General features: G+C 46.3%; 1 protein-coding gene across 1 annotated transcript; it reads right to left on the bottom strand.

Moving 5' to 3' along the window:
• Window positions 1-16,492: 16,492 nt before the first annotated feature.
• On the bottom strand, window positions 16,493-26,001 carry DNAAF6 (dynein axonemal assembly factor 6). Its single transcript, XM_068412076.1, has 7 exons — window positions 25,651-26,001; window positions 24,960-25,074; window positions 23,171-23,234; window positions 21,590-21,695; window positions 19,891-19,987; window positions 19,020-19,105; window positions 16,493-16,622 (listed from the first exon to the last, which is right to left on the bottom strand). The coding sequence occupies exons 2-7, from the start codon at window positions 25,053-25,055 to the stop codon at window positions 16,493-16,495; spliced, it is 579 nt and encodes a 192-aa protein (XP_068268177.1). The 5' UTR covers window positions 25,056-25,074; window positions 25,651-26,001.
• Between the last annotated feature and the right edge of the window lie 48 nt (window positions 26,002-26,049).

Consider the following 26,049-nt stretch of genomic DNA (forward strand, 5'->3'; position numbering starts at 1 on the left):
ACTCTCCCCTTGCTGAGCTCTGCCTTTCACCCGCCATGAAAGATGCCGAGCTCATCTCACACTCACATAGTAAGTGGGACTCTCAGCTGCTCCCTCCTCTGCTCAGTGTCTACATGCGCCTTAATGATTTTGCACTTACTTGGAAGACTTTTTCACTCTACAACAATGCACAAAGCGAAGGAAGTGTCATAACCGAGCTCAACAGCAAGGCAAATGCTACGGGACATGACATCCTCCTTGACACCGCATCCCAACTCAGCTGCAGTGGCAGGGCTGGAGGATAGTTTTCAAACCCTTCTGTGAACAGCAAGATCGCACGGCTTTTCTCCATGCAGGTGTTGAGAAGCAGATGGAATGGAAGGTAGGAGCTAAATATAAGCTGTGATTTAAAAGATAAGTGATGGTAAGTGGTTTCATTGTTTGGAAGCAAGAACCTCCAAACTGTTCACTGGGAGAGGCACAACCAACCCCAGCAGACCCAGTAATTAAAAGCAACTGTAGCCCAAAGCAGTTACAGCATTAATAAAGCAATGAATGGAGATTACGCTCCCCCTGCTGTGACTGTAACACCAGCACTCCTCAGCAGCTGAGCATCCAAGGGAGTACCCAGCTGCAACTGCACTGACAGTGCTGATCGGAGAGGAAGATTTCTCTCCATCCTTGCTCATGGGACAGTGAGCCAGCCCGAGGAGCACCCACGTGGGAGGAGGGGAGAAACGCAGATGCTGCAGCTGGAAGGATACCAGAAATCCAGTGCTGGTAGCCTCACCCGCAGGCTTTTTCCCCCCAAGTACCACCCAAAGAAAGCCATTTTTGCCCCAAATGGTGAAAAAGGCTCACATCAACCCCAGCTGAACAACACAGCAGCCTCCTAAGGATCTGTGTGCCCTGGGAGGTCATTCACCAGCCACCCCAAGTGCCCGTGGCAGGGCCCGGGCCGATGGGCAGCACCACCGTCCAGCTGCCACTTGCCTGCCCTTCACCAGTCCCATCACCCCACACGGACAGGGATCCCCAGCCTCCCAGATGCGAAGGAAAGCATTTCTTGAAGGCGTAATCTTCCCTGCGCTCACTCAGCCTTATCAGGTTTAGGAGCTGGCTACGGTATTTAAATGAGCTGAGCTGAACTGAAAAGATTTAAGAGGCAGCAGGAGGCCTCTTGAAGAGAATGAAAGGAATCCTCTACAGCAATGGGGAGAAGAGATAGCGCCTGGACGGGAAAGGAAAGCTCTGACAAGTGGTGAGCCACAGGGCTAGTTAGACACTGGCAGCACAGGGGATGCTGTGGACGTGTTTCATGTGCCAGGGTTGTGCTGGCAGCGGTTGGAGTCCTGCGGCTTGACGCAAATGGAGTATGTCCGCCTGTGATGTCAGCCTCCTTCAAAGGCAATCTTCCACCCCATCTGCAGTTCAAGAGTCCACACAGGTTCTAAGGTACTTGAGTGAGGAGGAGTGTCCCTTGCAACTCCTCTTCAGGACACCTGGTGCCCTTTACTTGAAAGCCAGTCAGCTTTGACATAGGGATGGCTTCTTCACGCAGGGTGAGAAACACCTCATTGGTTACCGTGGGTACATGTCCCCAGGCATGAGAGGACCTCGGTACTCACAAAACTGAGGTCTCTAGACCTCTGCTAGCCCTCTTCTGCAGAAGGTAGCAATGTTGTCTCCGCTTCACAGCTGGGGAAACCAAGGCACAGAACAGCTCCAGGATAAAAAAAAAGAAAACCTCAAAAGTGAGATCAAAGGAGTCTAGAGCAGCAAAGGGACAAAACACATACAGGCAGTTACAGCAGCAGGGATGCTCCTGCTGGGCACCAACAGCTCGCAGCTCCAGAGCAGCTGTGGCACGCAAGGGGTCTGAGCGTGCTGCTGGGGGTCTGTGTTACACGTCCAGCAGTGGCTGTGACCTGCTGGTGAGCAGAGCCTGGGGGAACATCTCTGGGGCTGCTGTGGCATGCCTAGCTCCAACCCCACTCACCACAGGGAAGTAGCAACCTCCAACCACCAGCATTTTCTCACCCCAGCTCCGCTCCCCTCCCTGGGCTCTCCAGGGGAGAGGGCATTGCCTTGGAGTTCTGGCCACACAGGGCGTTGAGTTGCTACTTTGGAGAGCAGGAATGACTGCTTACCCCAGGCCCACAGGATTTTCAAACACAAGTGTCACCTCAGTTCCTCCCATCCCAAGGTACATAAAGAGGCTGAAACAATTTGAAAGCCAGGGCAGATACCATGAAGCCTGGATAGCAGGTAGATGCCTCTGTAGGCATCTAGGTCCCCTTGAAAATTTGAAACTGGCTTGTGACTGGGATTGGGGTCTTAGAGCATATAAGCAGCTTGAACAGAGGAGCTTGCTCAGGGGAAGCTCGCAGCCAAGGCAGGAGCTGGAGGCAGATACAGTGAGTCCCAGATGCATGCATTAGCCTCGAGATTCCCTCCCAGCCTGTGGGGCTTTGCAACCCCCTTCCCCGTGTTCTCAGCCACAGTTTGCCTCCTCTCCTCTCCTCTCCTCTCCTCTCCTCTCCTCTCCTCTCCTCTCCTCTCCTCTCCTCTCCTCTCCTCTCCTCTCCTCTCCTCTCCTCTCCTCTCCTCTCCCCTCCCCGCATGAAAGCTGTACCCTGACATCAGCAAAGCTAAGTACCTGTCCAAGAGAAGAAAGCAAGATTGATTTGACTCCAAATGCTGCCAAATGCATAAAGCCAACACACTGGGAAAAATAAGGCAGGCAATTTTATCCTACTCGCTTTCAGCAACAGTGACATTAGATGTTATTTGATACAAGAGAAGAGCCAATATTTCCAAACTGAAGGGCAATTATTTAAATCGGTATCTTTAGAGGATCTGGAAGCAGTTCAGAACAGGAGCACTGGGGAACAGTTTCTGACTCAGGTTGTGTTTATCGAGGGCCCAACGCATTTCTTGATGGTTTCCCCCTAGTCCAGACTTCCCATTTAAAGAAAACCTCGGGCAAGGTTTCCAAAAGCAGCGTTGTCCCGACTCCTCTCTGCCATTCGTAACTATCAGCTGGGTCAGCGCTAAAAGCCAGTGCCGAAAGCTTTTGCAAACCCCATATTTCCAGCTAGGAGCGAAGGAAGAGCCCCGTTCACCTCACCGAGCACGAGCTCTGGACCCCCAGCCTAACAACATACACGTCAGTCACTGAACCTCCAGCCGGCCTTTGTGGGCGTCTCTGGCACAGTAACGCGTTGCCAAGATTGTGAAATATTAAATGAGGCATTAGAGTCAAAAGAACAAAATTACGCATCTGAAGGACGCTTTCCAATCCCCTCAGGGTTTGGCTCCGACTGCCTGTGACGTAAACGGGTATGGATTTATAGCAAACCTGCCCCAGCACGGGCGCCAGCACTGGCAGGGAACAGGAGGTGGCTCCTGCGGGGTCCCTGAGAGCCCGTGTCTCACGCTTGCCGGAGGCGAGTGCACGTCCACGAACTCCAGCCTCATGCTAGGTGTGCTGCTGCACTGCCCCTTGCTAACGCCAGGTCCCTGGTGATCCTCAGAACCCCCCCAGCTCCCTCCTGTTTCAAACAGGAGGTGGGGCTTTCAGGGCTCAGAGTTCCCCACAGAGCCTGAGGCAGAGGAGGGTGATGGATGAAGGCTCCCCAGTGCCAGGCTATTGCTTTCCCCATAAGTTCATTCCATTTTGCCACAGGAATAGCCAGCAAGCCTCAGCAGGAGGTTACTGTAGGTGCTCATGAAAAGCCCCAGTCAGTGCCTTGGTACGTCCGCAGGCACCAAAGCAGCCTTGCAAGAGTGAGCTTTACAGACCTGATCTGCAAGAAACAAAACAAGGAGGCTCTGCCAGAGTGGCAGAGACATCCTGGAGAGCAGGCAGGAAAACAGAGCAGGTACATAGGGAAGAGATACAGAGATACTGCAGCCATGGAAATCCAATTCCTTGTTAAACTGGGAAAAGGCAGGGCTTTGAAGATGATAGAGTTGATCGGGTAACATCTCTCAAACAGACATGAGGCTGCAGGTTGGAGATGCAGAAAGGCACTTGTGTGCACACATGGGCATGTAGAGGAAGATGATTCAGAGAGCCCATAAGTGTAATACTGGAGAATATGGAGATTAACACAGAAAACAGCCTGGGAAATTCAAATAACCGGTGCCACGCAATGGGCTGAATGCATTTTGAGCAGCAAGCTGCTGAATGCTCTGCAGCTAGGCAAGGGAGATGGCTGCTCCTGACGTCTTGGGCATCACATTAGGATCACGCAGCTTCTGAGGCTTTTTAGGAGCTATTTTTGCAATTCTATGCAGTTATTCTGCAGGACGTTCAGCCCCCATCCTTCCCCAGAGAGGCTCGTCTTTTTCTCTTGGCATAACCTCTCCATTTGTTTGAGGTGGAAGATGGAGGCCTGGATCACAGAGCCATCAGGAGGGCAGGTTTCCTGGCCTCAGATCTTCAGCCAGCTCCTTGCAGCAGCAGAGCCCAAGGACACCTAGAGGGAGGTCTCCAACCTCATCCCAGGGGATGAGGGCAGGAGGGAGCTGTGATCCCCCATACACCAGCTGCACCAGCCCTGCAGCTGCTGCTCCAGCACTGCCCCACCAGTCCCATCCTACAACACTGTTATTCACAATAACCTCTCTGCCATGTAGTTATGGTGGGAGCATGGGCCATTACTCATCAGCATCCTGGCAGAGAGCTGGGAGCTGTAATTAGTCTGCTCTGTGAAGTCTCTCGGGTGCTTCAGCTGGGTACAGTGTTCATCCTGTCCTTGAGTGCCACGTGAAGCTGCCTCCTCCCCTGGCACTGTAGCCTCCTGGGCCAGCACGGCTGCTCTGCCTCAGCTCCATCAGCAGTCTCTCGGACCGGGGAAGTCCTGCACACATCCATGCCTGAAGCCAAGCACCCCAGCCTCAAAGGGTTCGAACCTCACAAGGGGGGTCTGGTGGAGTCAGTGCTCACCAAAGCTGGGTAAGATCTGGCATGTTGTAAAGGAAACCACCTCTCCTTCAGAAGGAGAGGGAGGGATGTTTGCAAAGTGGGACTGAGAAGTGACAACCACAGGAGTCCTTGCCACCTTCAAACTCCAACTGGTCCCAACACACCAGCAAGGATGAAAGTGCCAACATCTCTATTCTGTTAATGAGGAACATGGCAGATGAAGACCATGTTTGCAAAAAATATTTAAAGCACAACTATTTCACCACTTAATCTCCCTACATCTGTGTTGAACCAAGATCCCTTGATGCTCCTGGTCTCTAGGTCCGGACATTTTACCTGAAGTCACCACAAAATTGCCATTTCACACACAAACCCTGAACTCTACTTCCTCTCCTACACCCGACGGGTCCATAAAACTTACCATGCAGCACTTGCACCGTGGCAGACAGGTGAGTGGAAGGGGGCAGACACAGGGAGGGCTACAGGGGGCCAAGCAGACAAAAGGAATCCCCGGGATCACCAGCCACTAAGGACTGAGTAAGTGCTGTCTTAGCAACTTGGACCCCACAGGGTTCCACAGTGCCAGGGATGCTATCCAGGCAGCAAAGGTCTGATGCATGACACCAAGAAACCCACCTCCCTGCCTCAGAGATCTCTGCCTTGCGTGCAGAAGGGTGATGGAAGGGCAATACCCCAACCTGCAAATCTCAGGAGCTACTGCTCTCAGAGCTGCAAGGACAGGGGCTTTAACACAGTGTGGATATTAAGTGAAGACATTTACAAAGTGCAGCACAGACATCAAGTATAAAGCCCAGGGCTGTCTATGGCAGTCAGAGTCCTGGGCTGCTGCAGAACTGATGCGTTACGGCTTGAGGACTGCTAACAGGAGAAGAGGCTGTGGGTGAAGAGCTCCTGCTGGGATAGGCAGGGCTATTTCCAGTCCACCTGTCACAGCTCTAAACCAGCGCTGCAGGTCTTACATCAACCAAGGGAGCTCATATGGTTGAAGGGAGAGAAAGACTTAAGTCCCCTTCTTAATCATAGTGTGCCCCAAGAGACAAGGGCTCCTGATGATGTTGAGAGTGAAGAAGAACCAATGATAGCGGCAGGATGTTGAGATAGGAGATCCAGGCTGCCCTGGAGAGAGGCAGCAGCTGTCCTTGCCTCAGGGAGGCAGGAAAGCATCTTTTAGTATTGCATGCATACAGCTTGGGAATTTCAAAGGGGGTTAAGGGCATACAGTCCACATCTTCCTAATCTTAACTCTTTTTGTCCTGCTTCTCCTAGGAATGAATTGGGAACAAACGCCAAACATCTTTTCTGTTTGCCCAGGTGAATTTACCACAAGAGCTGCAGATCAAAGCTCACCAGTCCCGTCTCAGCCCCTTCGTGGCCTGTGAGCAGCCCTTAGCAACTGTCTCACTGACTATATGGAGTCTTAACTACAGGCTCACGTGGTGCAACTGGTCCTTTTGGTTTCTGCCAAGTATCTCTGAGGATGGATTCCTTCACTCACCAAACCCTCACAAGTCTTTTTGAGACTAGCTCTCCTGCAAAATTAGTTCTGCATAAATAGTCACTGTTCTCTGCTTGCAAGTATTTTTGTGCCTGGAAACGCATTGACTGAAGGAAAGAAGGTCCCTGCAACCTTGACACCTGTCCCTGAACTTGAGAGCACTATTTCTGAACAGTGCCAGACTTTTCCCAGCCTAATTAGGGCTGTCTGAGTCTGAGTAAAACCAGTCCTTCCTTGTGTGGCCAGCTGCTGCATTGTGCCACTAGCCCAGAGAGAAAGCAAGCAACTTAAGCTGTACTGACAGAATTCCTAATGGAATAATTAAACTCAAATAATTCAATTAACACTGCAACTGAGTAATTGCATTTAGAGCATTGCTGTAATTGAGCAATATTTATATTGTCCCAGCAATGAGGATGGGCACGGCAGAGGGAGACAGATGGTGCTAATGAAGGGCAGAAGATAAATGTGAGGTCACTAGATTAAGTGCTCTTCCTTTTTTGGCTAGAGAAGAAAGTCAAGCCATTGTGATCCTGCTGCCTTTAAAAGCCTAAGTAACAGAAATAGAAGAGACTGCAGGATTGCAGGAGCCCACTTTACCATTAATTACTTTTTATTGAAAGCTCACAGCCTGCTTGGCATCTTGTCAACAAGCAGGCAGCTGTGGGCCCTGCCCAGCTAGTCTGTTATCTTAATCAAACGCTGCTTCAGAGTTTAGACATAGCAGCAAATGGGGAGCTAAGACTTCGGGAGGAATTTCTGCCTCCCTTAGCAATCTGAATGAGCCTGCAGCAAGCGTCAGACCAGAAGTCAGGAGAGCAGATCTCAGTAAGATAGAACAGAGACAGAAAAATAAAGCATTCAGTTTTAGGATGCCTCACGTGTTGTGCTAGGTGTAGCTGCAGGACTGAGACCAGTGAGGATGCTCTGGGTCAGTGAAGATGGCAGTTAAATGCCACTCCCACTTCCATTGTAGCCCAGTTGTGGGGAAGAGTGTTCAGACTGGCCACCCCACTATCTGTCAAGTTTGACCCAAGCAAATCCACTAACTCTTCTTTCCCGGAAAAAAAAAAAAAAAAAATTGTAGTGAATGTAAAATCCAGTATCTCCTGTTTTCCTGTCAGTACAGGGGCTTCAGGTGCTGGGTGTTTGTCTTTCCCTTGAGGCTCAAGCTGGTGATCAGCCTTGGGAGTACAGGCACTTGGGTTTTCAAGGATTAGCCTCTCACCAAACAAGAACTGCAGTTTACAGATTCCCTGCCTGAATTTGGAGATATGGGTGTTTCCTGGGAACCCAACTTTATCATTTAGCCTAAGGTGCTGGGAATGGAAAGGTTAACAGCATGGTTAACCCCTTCAAGTCTGTGAAGCCACTGCAAGCAGAGTGTACATCACCTCTAGCTACTCTCATCTGGGTTCTTCACAGCTCTGTTAGTACCACAAATCCGCCTCTCTCTTCCTCTCCCCAAGCAGTTGCAGTTTTGTTTCCCGACTCCCAGAGGTCTCTAAGCAATTTCAATTTGTTTGGCAGATTTTTTTTTTTTAAGAAAGAGTCAGCTGACACTATTGTGCTGTTTGCAGCTCCTCTCCCCTCCCTCTCAGCAACTTCTGAGCTTGGTGGTTAATTACTATGACACCTCTACACCTCTATCAGTGTGAGCTGGAATGATGTTTTTTACACCTTGCGTATCAAGGAACTAGATGGAAAAGAAATCTACTGATGCTCCCACTGTTGGGGAAACCAGTGTGCTGATTCAGGCTCTATCAGGCATCTGAATCCACGTGGATGACAGGCACATCCCGCTCTGCCAGAGCGCTGTGATCACCAAGGTCCATATTAGGTTCTCCTATGTCCACTGTAAGACAAATCCATTGAAACTAGGCTTTGTTAACTCAGCTCACTGCTCTCCTTTGAGGCAAGTTGTCCACACATGCAAAGTGGACTCTGTTTAACTGTACTTGATATAAATTGTGAAGGTCTTTTCCCAGGCTCTTATAGCTAGGAAGGAACACGGGACCCTCTCTGGGTGGGAGAGGGCTGCTAACAACCCAGGGTCTCTTCCAGCCTGTGATCTGGGAGGGCAGCTGGCCATGGGCTGCGGGCATCTCAGTCCCCATGCTGCCACTTGGGTTTGCAGAAGGAGAAAACAGAAGCAGGTCTGTTCCTTTGGGCGCTGAATGTCTTGCTGCAGACCTGTGGCAGAGTAAGCCACAGAACCGAGTTCTGGCTCCTTTTCCTTCAAGGCACACAGCAACACAAGTATGAGAGGGGGACAAATGTCCTTGTGACTCGAAAACCACATGATGGTGACGAGTCTGGATCTGACTCATAGCCCAAGCGATGCTGTAACATACCACCACTGGCCTGCTCTGTCCACCCGAGCACTGAGGTAGAGCTTTAGCATTCATGTCCATGTTTACTGTAGGACCCCATTGTCCCACCACAAGAGCAATCCCAAATCTAGGGGGAGAGTTATCCTTGCTTACTGTAGCAGCTTATGTTCCGAATAAGATCTTGCACACAAACTCATTCCCAGCTCTCTCAGGGAAATATTACCAGTGTTTCTTCAGTTGTGCTTGGGCTTTCTGTGTGCTTTGGGTTTATCAGGTGTTTGAGTAAGAACAACTAGCATTAGTGTGCTCCAGAAAATCCCAATGTGCAACTCCAATAAGCCCAGACACAACACACTATGATGGCATCATCATAGGAGCAACCCTAGTAGCTCCCTCTCTGCATGCTCCCTTTGAAAGCAAGGACTGCAGTAACAACAAGATAACAAAATCCCTGCAGTGGCACTGTTTTACACTGAGGCAGGTCACCTGAGCTGACTGATACTTCCAATAAACACTGGAAAAATCTCTGCAGGTTTGATGAACCCTGCCCTAGGCTTGGGGGAGGGAGCAAGGTCTCCTCGGCTGAGGAAGGTCCCGAGCAGATTGTCATCAAGAGCTGTGTACTGAGATGGCCGATTCCTAAACTCACTAAATGCAAACAAGAGTTGGTCTGTTCCAGCAGGTTTGCTGGAAAAGTGTATGGTTTGGGGTTTCAAAGCTGCATTCTGGCTTCTGTAGGTGGGAATGCAGTTGCCATTAGCCCCTGTTTCTGCCAGCAGTCTGTAGTCAACGCACTTGCTCAGAAAGTGGGTAGATAGATACTGGAACATTTTTTTTAATAGAATGAGTGAAAAGAGTGCTGATGTCTGCATGTATACACACATGTGAAACATACAGCTCAACAACAGGAGGCAAGAGTGCACATACAACTCTCTGACTACCCTGTTGCACGCTAGCCGGTGAAAAAGCAGTCTCAAGAGCCTAGTCTCCAAATCCCCTTGCTTTCCTTGAAGAAACCCCAAACCAGCCGATTTTCCTTCAGACCAAAAGAAGGATTTCAAGTAGTGGGAAACAGCAACAGAAAATTTATTTTGGCAAGGAAAGAGGAACTCATAGTCTTCCCTCACCCCTTGCTTTGATCCAAATTCAATTTTTCAGTTGTGCTTCTGGTCTTGAAAGGTGGGGGGTGGGAAATAATTATTTGCACAGCCCAGTTTAATATCTGATGACTTGTTTCATATCAGCCAGTGAATAGCCCATTTGTGCTTGGAAAGGTATCCAGGTCCCAAAAGCCACAACCACTGTCATCTGTCAGAGTCAACAGCAAGTGCCAGAAGCCAGCTGCATGATGAGGGATAAGCTGCTGTCCATCCCTCTGAGAACCCCTCCAGATCAGTGGGCCACTGCTTTTGACTTTGCTGCAGACCTGTTCTGAAGCCTCGGGGAAGTTGTTCTCCCCAGCCCTAAGACAGGACTCAGCTCTTGTGCAGCTTCCAATAGCAAAATCTCCACTGCACAGAAGAAAGCGATACCTGCATGTCTAGCAGGAACAGTCTGGGAGAGACCGAGCAGCGTGGCTCTCTCTGGTGGTGCGATGCAGTACGCCAGCTTCCATTTCACCTGGCATCGCACGCTCTGCCTGGAGGAGAAGCTGTCACCCAGCAGCACTGGAATGCTCTGACACTTCTAAGTCAGGGAACTCGCTTTCTGAAGACAGGTTAAATACGGCACACCCTCTTCCCCCTTCTGTCCTCTGCAGTGATATCTCCTGCTTCTGTGCCTGCAAATCTGGAACTAAGTTTCTCCACCTCCTAGCACTAAGCAAGCTGATCACACAGGCTGCCCCTGTCCTGCCATACGTTCCAGGGTTGTATCATGTTAAAGGCTGACAGTACACCCTTTCTTCCTCTCGTTTGACTGACAGCATTTATTTTATAAAGATCAAAACACCACTGCAGGGCTGTTGATCTGTGGGGGATGAATGGCATGGTGCACAGCAGGCCCTCGAGTTAACTTGTTCTCAATAGATATTCTCTGTACAGAGGCCTCAAGTCCCACCAGCTCAAGTGTCCACAGCATGTAATGCTTATCACAGAAGCAGCCTTCTCCATTAATCTCTTAGCAGCATCCTTCTGAGGGAAGATATGGCCCTCACCACTTCTATGCCTGTAGGTACAATATACAATGAGTAACTGGCCAGCAGAAAGTCCTGCAAGTTAGAGTGTCTCCAATAGAAAAATGCAGACATAGCACAGTTAAAGAGCACTGCTGAAGCTGTAGCAACCAGCGAGGGAGTGAACGCAGGGTCAGGGCTTTAAACTGCCGCCCTCCGCCCCGGGGACCTGCATGCCCTTCAGTTGAGGAACAAGGTCGTAGCCCACCAGGACTCCTCCAAATCAAGAACCAAGTGGAAACAGCTGCTCAACAGATCACTGCCTGCAGTCCACCACCCCATCTTGCTCAGCAGTTCACCCCACAGGTGCTCCGATTGCAGTTCCATGCAGATCACTAGCACATGCCTCCAAGTCATTCTGGACTTCACATAGCAGGGTAACGCCTGAAACACAGCGCACAGCTCAGCCCCATCTCCAGTCTTATACTCTCCAGTGAGTACCAAAGCATGAGTCTGCTTCCAGGTGACAAATTATTGCATGAAAAAAACACACTACCCAATGGTCTTATTTTTTTTTTTTCCTTTTGGTAGGGCATATAAAAAAGTAGATGCTCTCTTTTGATCCACATCACACTTTCTCCTATTTTTGTCAGGTATGCTGCTCTATTACACAGCGTACATCTTCGTACCAAGAAATACTATAATAAACTCATATGTAAGTGGTATTTAAGCTGGTCCATGATGCTTCCAGGGAGAACAATACCAACAGAAAGAAATCTAGCTTGCTGCCCAGGAACAGCCTAAATCATCCTTATGCTGCACTGCACAGCCTTCATTAACTTACAAATGAATTCCTGCTGTGTCTCATGGCTTTCTTCAGATGTTATTGTTCCAGCCTCAAAAGACAAACAATTCTCTTGATTTAAGGAGCTAGACCGAGATACTGCTTGACTGTGTCTTGGGAAGGGGCAACAGCATTGGAAATGATGTTTTATTCAAGAAAACAGAAAAATTACTTCCAAATAGAGGTCCAATTTAAATAATCTCACACAGCACAAGCTGGGGAATTCATGGTTAAAGAGAAAAACAGAAATGAGGCTTTGTCTCACTTCAGCTATTCTCTTCATTCAGGACTCACATCACAGCAAATAGTTGATCACCTTCATCTCTCTCATCTGAGCACTGCTTCAGGACAACCTTGCGGGGTCTTTCTAGATGATGAAACCCTTTTCTTCATCCAAGAGATGCCCTGCCCCTGGTCTGAAGGTAGCATCTTGCTGCAGAATAAGAACCACTCTAATCCCCTCATTTACCTATTTACCTATTGTTCTCAGAGCAAAGGTTTTTTTTTTTTTTTTTGATAAACAAGGCCTGCTCTAAATAGGCAAAAGGATAGAGTCAAGAAAGTGTATGCGTGTGGGCCTAAAACTAGATGTGACATCCACTGTTGCAGGCCAGGGCACAGCAATCTGTCACCCAGGCACTTCACAGACTAACTCTGCTTACCCAGAACCAGGTGCAGCAAGGGCAACACAGAGAGCCAGGCTGTGGTGAGCATTTGAGAGGGTTCATGAACTGCAGCCACATCTCCCACTCCTCCCACACCGATTCCCCTTTCATCTACTGTTGATAAAAGTAATTGCCATGTGTCACCTTGGGCTGACCCCCGAGGCAAGACAGGGTTCCCAGCTCGATACATCTGTGCGACCTTAGCACTCAGGACCTCTTAGAGGCCTCATAGCTATTCCAGGCACAGCCCCCTTCCCGCAGCTTCTTTTGGCACAGGATTGCTGGGGCTGGTGACATTCTGACAAGAGTATGCTCACCTGTTCTGAGCTCAAGGTGATCAACCGTCTGCTTCAGCACAGTGGTTTTAAAGAAACTTTGATAATTTCTTTCTCCTCCCAGTTGTGCTTTTGCCCAATGCACATCACTCCCCCACTTTCATTGTCTCACTCACACACACACCATTTAGCCTGTCACTCATTGCCTTACAACACAGCTCCAGTCCTATGTGACCCCCTACGTCCCTAGCCCTCAATTCCCATATAACTCTGGGTCCAGTCCTGTTCAACTTATTCATCAATGACCTGGATGAAGGAACAGAGTGTACACTCAGCAGATTTGCTGATGACACAAAACTGGGAGGGGTGGCCGATACACCAGAAGGCTGAGCTCTCATTCAGCGAGACCTGGACAGGCTGGAGAGTTGGGCGGAGAGGAACCTAATGAAGTTCAACAAGGCAAGTGTAGAGTCCTGCACCTTGGGAGGAATAACCCCATGCACCAGTACAGGTTGGGGGCTGATCTACCAGAGGGCAGCTCTGCAGAGAAGGACCTGGGTGTTCTGGTGGACAAGTTCACCATGAGCCAGCAATGTGCCCTTGTGGCCAGGAAGGCCAATGGTATCCTGGGGTGCATTAGGAAGAGTGTGGCCAACAGGTCAAGGGAGATTATCCTGCCCCTCTACACCGCCCTGGTGAGGCCACATCTGGAGTACTGCATCCAGTTCTGGGCCCCTCAGTTCAAGAAAGATAAGGATTTACTGGAGAGAGTCCAGCAAAGGGCTACAAAGATGATCAGAGGACTGGAGCATCCAGTTAACACACCACCATAGTTCTGACAGAAGGCAGGAACAAGTCAAAATGGGAATGGTGGCTCTGCCACCAAAACTGGAGGACAGAATGCATGAACAAGGCAAGATGACAACCTGCAGTTTAGTGGGATACTACTGTAAACTCTATCTCATTTCCACAGCTACAGTACCCTCTACTTAACTGCAATACATTTAATCAAGATGTTTCTTAGGGAACCAAATAAAGCTTGATGATGCTTAATGGCTGGGGCTTAATGGCTGGGTTGTTTAACTGGGCTCATAATTTTGATTAATTAAGATGCCTGCAGGTGTTGGAGTGGTACTTATACAACAGTTTTGATGTTCAGAGGCAAAGGGGGTTTTGTAACCCCTTCAAAAAGATATTTGCCAGTGCTAGTTCAGCAAAGCAAAACTGCCTTCAAGCCCTTGCAAAAAAGTTAACTCTCCTGTAGCTGGCAATAGCCCCCAGATTTCTGGGAAGCTTGGCAGCCTGCATGTCCTTTTGACCAGTTTCCTCTCGGGATGATCTATGGAAAAAAAAAAACCACAACCTTTTGCCTAGGGCAGCCTCTGTCTCCTTGACAGGAAGAAAGTAAGAATGCGAGAAGATCTCCAGGTGATGGTGCATTCAGGCAACGGACCTGATCACAACAGCAAATTGCCCACCCCCAGACCAGTGTTTCTACTCTATTGAAAACAGCAGTAGAGCTTGTCCTTTTGAGCAGCAGAAAATACAAAACCTGGCTTCCTATGAGTTTGTCCCCTGTGTTCATACACTGTAACAGGGCTTCCCCCTGCCAGCATATCTCCCTTTCCCTGCAATACCTTCCCTATCCTGCTATGTCACCATTTTACCAGCTTTCCCTCATGGAGTGGTGTGGATGACCTGCTGTAGCCTGGAGTGTGGGTGTACAGAGTGACTGGCCAGAAGGTACAAGAAATCACACTAGGACTTCCCCCTTTGGCAATACTAATTTGTATTTCCCTTTTCTATTCAGCAGACAGTTTTCTTATAAAACATACTTACCTCAGATTTTTGTCTCTTCAATGCAGATAAAATGCCCCCAGGTTAAAAAATATTGGAGGAGAAAATAGGACACGGTGTGGCATATGCTCATTTCCATAGGAAACTAAAACACCGGAGAGAGGCACAATGAGCCAAATGCATTGTTGTTTTCAGTATCAAACATTGACATTAAATTAAGCAGAACTTGATGATTTAAGGCTTAGTAAATTGCTACTGCCACCTATAAAGGCAATGTTACCTTGCGGATAGAGCATTGGAATAGGGTTCAGAAGAGCAGAGTTATACTCTGCTTTGTCATGGATTTACTGAATGAATTTGGGCAAATGTTATCTTCACATTTATGTGTATAAATACAGGTCAATCTTCCACTTGTAATCTGTATAAGAAATGCAAAAATGAAGCAGCATATTGTCTAGGGAGCACAAAGACAACCTTTTCCCAAGAAACAGTCTTACTGTAACTTCTTGGCAACCACAGGCAGTACAAACTGAGTCAGGAGGAATGATCTCAGCCTTTTCATACATCTGCATTGGTCCCCTCTACACAGCTTTGTAGAGTTGGAATAAGAGACATTCAAGTGCAATTTATGGAAACTTAAGCAAAGACAAATTGGAGTGGCCCCTTAGTGTTATCAACATATTCGACAGCTTGTGATGAATCATAACTGAGGTATCTGCTTTCCAGTGCATCACCACTAAAGCAGAAATTGAATAGTATTATTCTGACCCAAGCAATGGGTCCACTTTTAAGGGAAGTGGTTGAAGTGTACAGACACCAGCTTTATTTGTCCTAGAGTTATAATGCAGTATATTACAAACATGTGAATTCTGAAAATTCCTGACAAAACAAAAAAATACACCTGGAAACTCACTGTCAGTCTTCAATCCGTCACAGAGAATTCATCTTCTCATTAAAGCCTGCCACAAATTTAGCTGCATAGGTACTATCTGCAACATAGCTGGTCAATTATGTTCCTCTGCTTCTACACCAGAAGAATGCAGGACCTAAGCCATTTTGTTTTTAAAGTGCTTATACGTTTTTGGTTAAGTGTACCTCAAGTCCATCAACATGCAAGGCCCTGCTTGTCCTCTCCACTTTGATCATTGAGCAAATATATTTTGTTTCCTGCATGATTAACAATGTTAAATGAACTTATTTGCCCAGCAGCTAGTAAGAGAAACATTTTGGTTACCCATCTCTGTAGATGGACCTGAAGGCCAAGGAAAAGCTTTTGCTGCATTTCAGCCCTTCAGGTGATGCTTTGTTATGCAAAGTTCCTCTTATCTCACTTTTAGGAAGTCTCTCATCACATAATATAGAGAAGGCAGAGTGAAAGGTAACTGGAACTGTTCATTAGAACACATTATTATATTAATTAAGAAAGATCAGAAAAATAGCTGGAGGGACAGCAGGTGAATAGATGACACTGAACCATACATTGTCAAAAATTGTTCAAAAGAGCTGAGCTGTTCAACAACCCAGCTATAGTTGGTTGCCTTGTTCTGCCAGCATAAAGGAGCCTCAGATGTGGATATGGATCCCTGAAGAGCTTTGATCTTCTCATCAAGAAGGAGCTAAGAGGAGATTCTGAACTGGCCCCAGTCCCAGCATTGGAGGCCAAGCAAGAATATTACCACATGCAAGTCTTGCAACAGTAACGAAGCATCAGACTCATTGGCCAGAGCCTCATCGTGCTGCTCATCAGCCATAACGCAAAAAGACTTTCTCTGGCTTACAGAATTGTAATCTCCCGTTTTTCTGATTCACCGAGAATCAGACTGAAGGAAGAAGAATGTTAACCAGAGCAGTGCAAGAGCGGGACAGCCTCAGCTTATAGAACCTATGGGTACCATGTTCCTCCTGACTCATGCAGTTTCTCCAGGGATATTCCCCCTGAACTGTTCAAGGGAAACAATCTACTACTTCATGACCAGTTAGGTTTCAAGAAGACTTCAAACTAAGAGATTGCTTTTGCAAACTTTATTTCTCTATCCATCAGACAAAATTTGTGAAATCAAACTTCCTTGATATTCTCAAGGTGACTTCCAAGGTCTCCTCTTCAGAAATAAAACGAGCTTTACCATTCTTGCTGTCTACAGGGTAGGGGAGGTGCAGCAGCAGCTTCCTGTAAAAGAGGACACAGTGAATTTCAATGCATCGGACCAGGTGAGCAACTGTGATGGCATTGCCAGTTACTCTTGCAATTCGCCAATCAGTATACCAAGGAATGTTCGTTCAGTATATCTCGTTCTCATGACACGTTGGGGGTTCCTGCAATACCTGGTGCACAGCTACACAGGCCCTGAAATATTTCCGACACTATTCCTTTCTTTTGGCTGTGGCTATGACAACGGTTTCCAACGATGGATTATGGGCTCTTGCTTTTGCACAGTGCTGCATTTTAAATGCAGAGGAAGGAGGAGCTGCATTGATAACGCTCTCCTGGTGGTAAAAATCTGAATAATGCCTAAAGCCTGAATGTGCCTTTGGGAGTTTGTCTTCTCTAGTAAAAAGAAATAAGTGGTGCAGCCTGATTAGAGATTCTGGACGGTCCAGTTTCACAAAGGATATGTCTACACTGCAAAGCACAGTTCAGGTATGAGAATGGACTTACACCTATGAAGTTGCTGGGATTTTAACCTACATTGAAGATTAATTCCGCGATCCCCTACCTGTGGCTCAGGCACATAATACACAAAGAAAGGCTGGATCTTGGACTCAGGTACTATTCCACAGTCCCTCGCTCTGTTAGACATACAGCTGTTCCTGCAACAGCTGGCAAGCCTCACGAGGATGTCTGAGTCTGAACCCAACTCTTCTCATTGACAACAGTTCAAACTTACTTGCTCATGAAGAGTCTGGACTCTCTCCCCTCTTATCCCAGGCGTGTATACTAAAAATATGAATGATGGGCCAGTCTTGGACCTCTATTCTATTGACAGTGCAAACAGAATCAAGGACACTTTAGAATCAAGAGATCTGCCCAGACAAACTCTATAAAGCCCAACAAGACAACACGGTAGCATAGATGGGGGTTACTTTAAATTGGGGTTTAAGTCATGCTGATTCTTTTTCAGATCTTTTCAGCTGTCTTGTAAGACCCATGGCTGAAAGAGGTACAGTCAAAACACCTTTGCACCACACCTCTGAAGGTAGCCATTTGCTATAATTTGGAGAAGTCCTTAAAATCAGTTTGGCTTAGAATCAGCCACAGGACTACAGAGTTGGAAACAGTTCCTTTGAGCCCTCCTACACATCTGTGAGATACAGTGTATTTCTGTAAGTACAACTTGAAATCTTGTTTGGTTCTTTCATACTTGCATTTATATTTGCACAAGATGACTTGCGCTTATATTGGTGAAAGCAGCACTGGCTCAGGCTGTACCCAAGCAACCATTAGATTTATGGCAAACTTTTTGTTTGCGAGGCTTGTGACTACAGACAGCTGGATACTAAGAAAAGGCAGATCTGAGTCACCAAAAAGATAGAACTGCAAAAGAAAAAGGATGCTGAGGTTTTCCTACATCTGTGGTATTGCATTAAGCTACCTCTTTCACTACGTATAGGTTCTGCAAGTCACTAGCTGAACAATTATTCCTCTTGATTTTCCAGTTTCAGAGCTAGCACTTCCAAACATCCTTCCACTCCTGTTGCATCTTTGGGTTAAATCCAAGCAGGGGGTAATCGACTCAGCCTAGTTTTGTCTGTGAGAAAGGTGGCTTTTCTATAGTTAGTCCACTAGGGACAGAACTTATTTGGGCCTTAATCCGTGGCCTGCACTTTGAATTTATTTGCAGGAAGCTATTCACATGTGGATCTTCCCACATACCATTCAATGCAGGAAGTCAGCTCAGAGAGGATTAAGCTTTCCTATGAAAGCACTCTATTGTGAAGAATGACTTAAAGCAAAACAGACATGGGAATTATCTAGAAATCTCAGGCAGGGCAACTCCACACTGAGGGAAATAGGGAGGAAGACTGAGAAGTCTGAGAGTGTATCAGTCAGTTCATTATCTTTGTAGGTTTGAAATAGCCCTATAAAAAAAGAACTCAAAGGAAATCTCTCTAGGGAAACCCTGTAAAATTTCTATCTCTGCATCCATGCCTGGGTATGTCCACAATTTGGCTTTCAACTTCTGAAAATGTATCTGCACATTTTTTACCATCTTCAGTTACATATTTGTACAAATGAGTATTTAGAAAGCAAACTCCCATGAAGTCCTTCGAGACCATGGGCAGTTTTTTGCCAGAATTCAGGGCCCTTGAAGCCTTGCTGTTCACATACCCAAAATCTGTCTTAAAGCTATTTTTGCTAGAACAGTATCACAGATTCAAAGCTAGCACACTATATACCTACAGGTGGACTGTGGTTGGTTTTGTTTATATCTATTTCTCATGTGCAATTAATAACCTGATCTTCATCTTTAGCTTTGCTTTCCACACAACATTGAGTTGAAGGCTTGGTTAAACCTCCTTTCAAACAAAATCTTAACTGTATTTCTATCAATTCTGTTTCACTTACTTTTGGGGAGTTCGAAGGTCAAGAACCTTGTCCTGGATATCTAATGTGATGTCCGAGTACTTTGTCTCTGGCAGGTTGATTTTAATCTGAAATGATGGGCAGAGGTAAAGCTGTGATTAGATATGTAGCCCTACAAGCCCTAAAAGATGTCATCCTCATTAATATTTTGATGCTAGTGTCAAACAACAACATTCTGAGTAGGTAATTTGTATCAGTGAAAATATGACAGTGATAATCATTGCTTTCAATAGCTCAGTGATGTGTATTGATATCCTATTTTCTTCAAAATCTTGAGCTGATAACGTACTTGGCAGGTATTCTACCCCCAGCAAAACCCCCTGGCTTTGTGTATTCCAAGGACAGCTTGCTTCTACTAGAAAAACTGCACAACAGTTCTACCTGTCCTGAAGTTCAGAAAGCAGGGAGGTCTTTGATCATATAACAATGGGACAGGATCTCATACCTGTAGCTTTAAAGACTCTCAGTATTGTAGCATTCTGCTAACTTGTGTACCTTGTAATAAACACAGGCAGATGAAAACCATCTCCTTCCCAGCCCCTCTCCTCTCCAAAATTGTGTCCAAGATGAAACTTCATCTTAGACCTACTTTCTGTTTCCCTCAAGTCTGTATGTGGCATATGCATTTGCACAGATTCTCTTGAGTAGATACACGGGTTTTTCAGGTTAGCAAGTGTAAATATCACCCACAAATGCTAAGAAGAAAGAACAAAGAACTACAAGAAAATCCTACAGGAGGCCAAAGGCAGCAATACAGCTTGGTGTTTGCATTCTGTCCCTCAAGAAGGCAGCAAGATTGAAAAAGGCAGAGAAAGAGCACAAAGAAGGGATGGGAGATGCAGGTTCAGCTCACCACCATATCTTCACAGCAGGCTGTGGAGGGGTCTTTCCCGCTCATCCCAAAGAAGACATCCTCTGTTCCCACAGACTGTTTGAATAAAATCTGATACCTGAGAAAGAGAAGCAGTTGTCTATTAATACTGGAGAAGGGGCAGGAGACTAAAGGAGATCGTATTTCTCAGAAGACTGTAAATATCCTCATCACATTGTCTCTCTGCATTTTCAGTCTCCCTTCAAGTCTTCAGCCCATCTGCACTGGGTTTCTGTTCAGAGCCATGACTGAGTTAGCTAGAAGACAGGTGAAGATCATTCACTCCACCTTCCAAGGCACTCACTTTGCTGCCTCTACTTCACTAAACAGCCTTTGCAGGACCCGGAAATGCATCCTAAGTGAATATGATACTTATCAGTTCGTCAAACACCACAAACTCTTGGGAGATGGATTTGAAAAGGATGCTGTGGCAATTATGTGTGTTCTGTTCTGTCATTCAACACATTCTTGCAGCCTCAGCACAACACACTTTTGTCGAATTTTAATTCTTTTGCATTCGGCCAACATTTATTTTCTCCCCCTCCACATCTACAAAATGTAGAATCACGTACTCCCTTGCTCTTGACACTTAATGAATGGGGAAATACAAACTAAAGATTGTATTTAGAACATACACTACTTCCACTAAATTGAGCAAAGTAAGTGGAGTGAGTCACTTCTCTAAGCTGTTGGAAAGAGTGTATGGAAAGTCTTTTTCACATCTGAAACAGGCTGCTCAGGGAGGTTGTGGAGTCTCCTCCTTTGGAGATATTCAAAACCCACCTGGACATGACCCTGTGCAATGTGCTCTAGGGGAACCTGCTTTGGCAGGAGGTCGGACTAGATGATCTCCAGAGGTCCCTTCCAACCCCAACCAGTCTGTGATTCTGTGAGGATTCTGGACTACAAACTAGTGTACAATATGCAGCTTCATGGGCTTCAGTCCATCTGCTCCAGCATTTAGCCCTCCAGGATACAGCATCAGAACACAACGATTAGAAATGCAAAGGCTGCTTTGTGGATTGTCCCTGAAGGCTTTCCGACCTCTACAAACTACAACTAACATGCCTGACTGTATCTATTTCAAGAATGTTTTTGTTATTCTTTTTCTATAAGCAAGGGACAAGAATCTTCCCCTTCTAAGATACAGGTTTTAGGCTGTCCCTTGACAGACTCAGATTGAATGACAAGATTTAAGTTCAAAACTGCCTGCATATAGCCTTTCTTCCTGTAGTACTATTTGTCTCTAAAGAGCTTAATTCTTTGAAATGCAAATATAAGTTGGAGTACTTGATGAATTTATGAGTATGAAAAACGAATGCATCTTGCTTGCAGCAGCAAAAGACAGGTATTTCACACAAATGGCATTTTTGAAAGCTAGTAAATAATTTTGCTGGCCTACTTCCCCTCCTCATATCACTTTATACAAGTGTCTGACACTGCAAATAATCTTACAATGGGAAAAACCAACTCTACGTTTCTGTTATGAGATCAGAAGCTCCCCAAGGGAGAGGTTAGAATCACTCCTAACGTGTTGCCTTAGATGCAACACCGATATCCTTCCTTTCTCCTTCCGTGACACAAACCTTTCAGATGGCTCTTTCACTCAAATGCAGGAGTTTACCTCCTCTTTCCATCAGTGCTATGTAAGCAGCCATGCTCAGAGTCTCAGCTCACTTACTCTGGCTGTTCTCTAGGGTCCCAGGTATCACCAAATTCAGATCCTTCTGGGACCTCCTCTGTATCCCAAATAGCTTTCTTGTTTTCAGATTTCACTTGAAAAGTACCTGGAAGTTATGAGAAAAATCACACTGTCATATTTTGGAATGTCTCTGTTCGTCTGGGTTTGCTGAAAACTTAGATTTTTTTCTAGGCTTTAGAAAAGTCTTTGTATTAAAAGCATTCCAGTTAATGATTACAGTCTCCTTCACCTCACTACCTTATGAATGAGAATTTGCAGAGGGAGGATGTTGTCTCTTCCTTTCCCTTAAATATCCTTTACCCAATTCTATGTCAAGGAAGTCCTCCTTTCAGGCATAAAATATCTAGCACTTCAAAATGGGTGAAGCATAGAAGTTATGAAATATCAATCTTCCCCAAGCCCCCTGACATGAGATTTTTAAGTGAGCAATTTACAAAAGGACCTCCTCCTCACATAGAAATCCACTTCTTTCCATTAATTGTTGAGCACAGCCCAGCAAGGTACTGAAGACACACAAAAGTTCGTGGGCAGAATACTATGGTTTATGCCTGCCCTACTTGGAAAGATATTTTTTCTAGGAAGCTGGTAAATCTGCAGCTTGGAGGTTTTTATAGTAGACTCTCTGGTTCTTGTTGGAATCCCAGGCAAACATACTCCAGTTGTTATATTTGCCACATTTCCTTTCCTGCTACACTCATCCTCATCCTTGTTGGCTTTTCTTATGGCTCATAACTAAGCTGCCCGATAATGTGACAGCATTAGCTCCAGGAATAACTCCACATTAACTTTGCCAGGACTAAACTTGTCTCCCTTTCTTTCCTGAGTACAATCCAAGGTGTTGACACAAATTTAGGAACACTCAAAACATTTGTTCTCATCGTCTGAGAGTCTGCCTTTCCATATGATGCCAGAATACCTGGAGTCAGGTAAAGCATGGAATTGTCCAGGGTTTCCAGGCAAAGAACTAGATGCAGGAAAGAGAAAACTGAAAACCGTCCCGGCCTGTTGAGGGCAGCACTGAACAAAGCTGCTTTTTCTTCCCATGTGTGGCCTAAATAGGGCTGTGAAACTTTTTGGGGGAATACGGTATGACTGTGTTTCACAGAACAGTTCATAGCTCTTCCTCCTCACAGGCACAGGTTCAGTTACACGCAATTTACTCCACGAAGATCCTTTCAGGTGAGTACTTAGAAGTCCATCTTCCTTGTTTGCTCTGAGTGAGCATTAACAATTCCATGAGAGTACTTACATGGAGCTTCTTGCTGCTCAGTTATGATTCCCCTCAGCCCATGACTAGGCTGTGCTCTGTTTACCTTTGCCACTTGAGCTTATTGTGCTCTGGAGTTACCCCTTTCTGCTTCTCTTTGTCTATTTTGCAGTTAAGCTTTCAGGAAAAGAATAATTTTACAGTGTAATAGTAAAAAGGTAATGCTCTTTCCATCTCAAAGGTCAGTGACCACTCTCTTCTGGAAGCAAACCCTGTCAGTGGTAACTTACTACAGCTGGTATAGTCTGCTAACATGGGACTGAGTGCTAAAACATACAAACACTCCTCCTTACCAGTGGTCTCTTTCTTTACTGGTCCAATACTACCAGGAGTCATGGTGCTAACAGAACAGTGTGGCTGCAAAAAGGGCAAATGGAACTTCAATCAATTTTCATAGAGCCCAGCTCAGGAGCAATGATCATGTCAATAAATATAAAATGTTATCTGAGGTCAAACAAATCCCTGCTAGAATCCAAAAAACATTATCCCACACTTTCACAACCGAACCACTGAACACTGTCTCTTCTTCACTCTCGCCCAGCAGAAAGGGACCTTGACCCACTGGGCTGAAGCAGGAGTCCCAGAAGCACAGTATTACAGACAGATGTGCTTTTTGAGTATTAGTTTCCATGGCATTTTGGCATAATTTCCATGCTTTGCCTGCCATGACAATATTGCAGGAAACCAAGGGTGCTATGTGAAAAGCCCATCACAGCATTTAGATTCCTTTTGACAGTAGAGATCATATGAGGCAACAACATTTTCCTCTAATTATGAATCAATTTAGTGCTAATAGGCCAATGTGAGGCATTTCTCTATAGACGAAGATTCCTTGGTTTGATAGCAGTGCTTCATATGCACAGAACATTAAATCAAATCAAAATAAAGATTTCAATTTACCCAGATTGACTCAGACTTAATTGACATCTCTTGTGGCAATTTTCCATTTCTGTCTCTGAAGTGTCATTCATTTTATTAATAAGATGTAAACAAATCCCTTTAAAATCAGGATGTTTACTGCAAAGATGTACAGCAATAATGTCAGTTTTAAAAGGCAGGCATTAAACAGCTGAAGGGTAGTTAGAGTGTGAAGGACCACATCTACCACCTACTGAAAGGAAATTTCAAGGGATATGCACCCTTTTATCCCAAATATTACTCCCTTGGCACTACTAGTGCACAACTGCTGGGTCAGCCAGCTGGCTCTTTGTGGAGGAGTGATTTGGAGGAACACTGAGGCATTTGCCATTTTTGTTATCCATGTCATAACATGACTTGTTCAAAATCCTAAGAGACTTGGCAAAGTTCTGAGCCTTCAGAGGCCTCCTACACTGCGATTGTTGGCACCTGTGGCCCTCCTGGGATATTTCTCCCTAGATAAAAGCAGCAGTCGCATATTGCAGGAACAACATATGTTTTCCAAAAGCTGTGATTTTCATCTAGTCCTGAGATGAGTTGATAAAGAGGAATGGAAAGATAATCATTAATCATTCTCATTAATCAATCTCATTAATCATTCAGATCATTCACCTTAGAATGATTACTCACCCTTCCCTATTCTACAATCACCAACAAATCTATTATACTTCAATGATCAATTATCTGTACAGTTCTTCAATGCCTGAGACACAAAGTTACTACACTCAGTCACCTCTGGATATTTTAGTCTTTACTCAGAAGTTGAGCAGCAACTTTTTTCCCTTCATATGAAGTATTTAGCAAAAATTGCCTTCATCTCTGGCAGACTTCAGGGAAAAGTAGGGGCAAGTCTAAAGTATCTAAAGCTCTTTCAACGACATGTTCTCATTTCCCTGAGGCTGAAAAATTAAATCTACTTCCCATTTTGTGGCCACAATCTCTCCTTGTTTTCCTGGGGCATCTTCCTTACTCTCTCCCTCAAGAGCTTGTTATCCTAAAAGTATCTCCTAGCTGTTGCAGTCAGTCCAGAACCTTCTAAGGTTTTCATTCTCTTTTTATTCACTCACTTTTTACTCACAAAGAGAGATTTGCTTCTCCTCAGTTAACAAGGTTAGGCTGTGGTACAACACATGAAAGAAGCAGCATTTCTCGTTAAAGACTCACCACATGTTCATCCTCCTCCTTATCATCATTATCTTGAGTATCACGAAGCAGTTTGGCAAGCAACTGCAGAGAAGAGCCTGAGGAAACACTATCCATGTCAATAACCACTGCTCACCTATGCAGAAAACACAAGTGACAGATGAAGAAAGAACAAAATGTGTTCTGTATTGTCCACAAAGCACAATTTTCCTGCTGTGTGTTCTGGAAGGATAAAGTGTAGTGATGTCAAAACACATATCATGGAACATAATCAACTGTCCCTCTCTGTGCTCAGATGATGGACTCTTTTGCTCCACAGGCATTAGTTGCAATCACAGCTCAAGTCTTACAGTGACTATTAGCTCTGGAAGACCCCACGTCAACATGGATTTGCAGCTACTGCAGCCAGGGCGAGGGCAGCAGGGTGCCTTATAGAAGAGAACCATAGCATTGTTTTGGTTGGAAATTACCTTTAAGATCATCAAGTCCAACTGTTAATGTAGCACTACCAAGTCCACCACTAAACCATGTCCCTAAGCACCACATCTACTCATCTTTTAAATACCTCCAGGGATGGTGACTCCACCACTGCCCTGGCCAGCCTGTTCCACTGCTTGACAACCCTTTCGGTGAAGGAATTTTTCCCGATCTCCAATCTAAACCTGCCCTGGTGCAACTTGAGGCTGTTTCCTCTCGTCCTATCACTTGTTACCTGGGAGAAGAGACTAACTGAGGGGCCAGGCAGAGCTCTTCACACAGGTTCTCTGCCCACCCGCCTTGCTCCAGGCAGGCTTGGGACGGCCCCAGCTCCAGGCCCAGGCGGAGGGAACGGGAACACCGTGTCAGGGAAATCCGCCCGCAGCACGGCCCCGCTTTCAAGCTGCACAGCGGCTCCCGACCCGGCGGGACGGGCCCCGGGACAGCCCACCGTCCTACAGACGCACCGAGCGCGGCTCGGGTCTCCAGCGGCAGCGAGCGGGCGGCCGCTCCGGCCCGCCCAAACGCCCCGGGGCCCCCGCACGGTCTCCGGTCTCCGGCCTCCAGCCGCCCTCCGGCCCCGGCCGCGGCCCCGTCACCGCAGCAACAAGCGCCGCTGCCCCTCGGCGCCGCT

Source organism: Nyctibius grandis, chromosome 13, assembly GCF_013368605.1.
Source record: "Nyctibius grandis isolate bNycGra1 chromosome 13, bNycGra1.pri, whole genome shotgun sequence".
Lineage (NCBI taxonomy): Eukaryota > Metazoa > Chordata > Aves > Nyctibiiformes > Nyctibiidae > Nyctibius > Nyctibius grandis.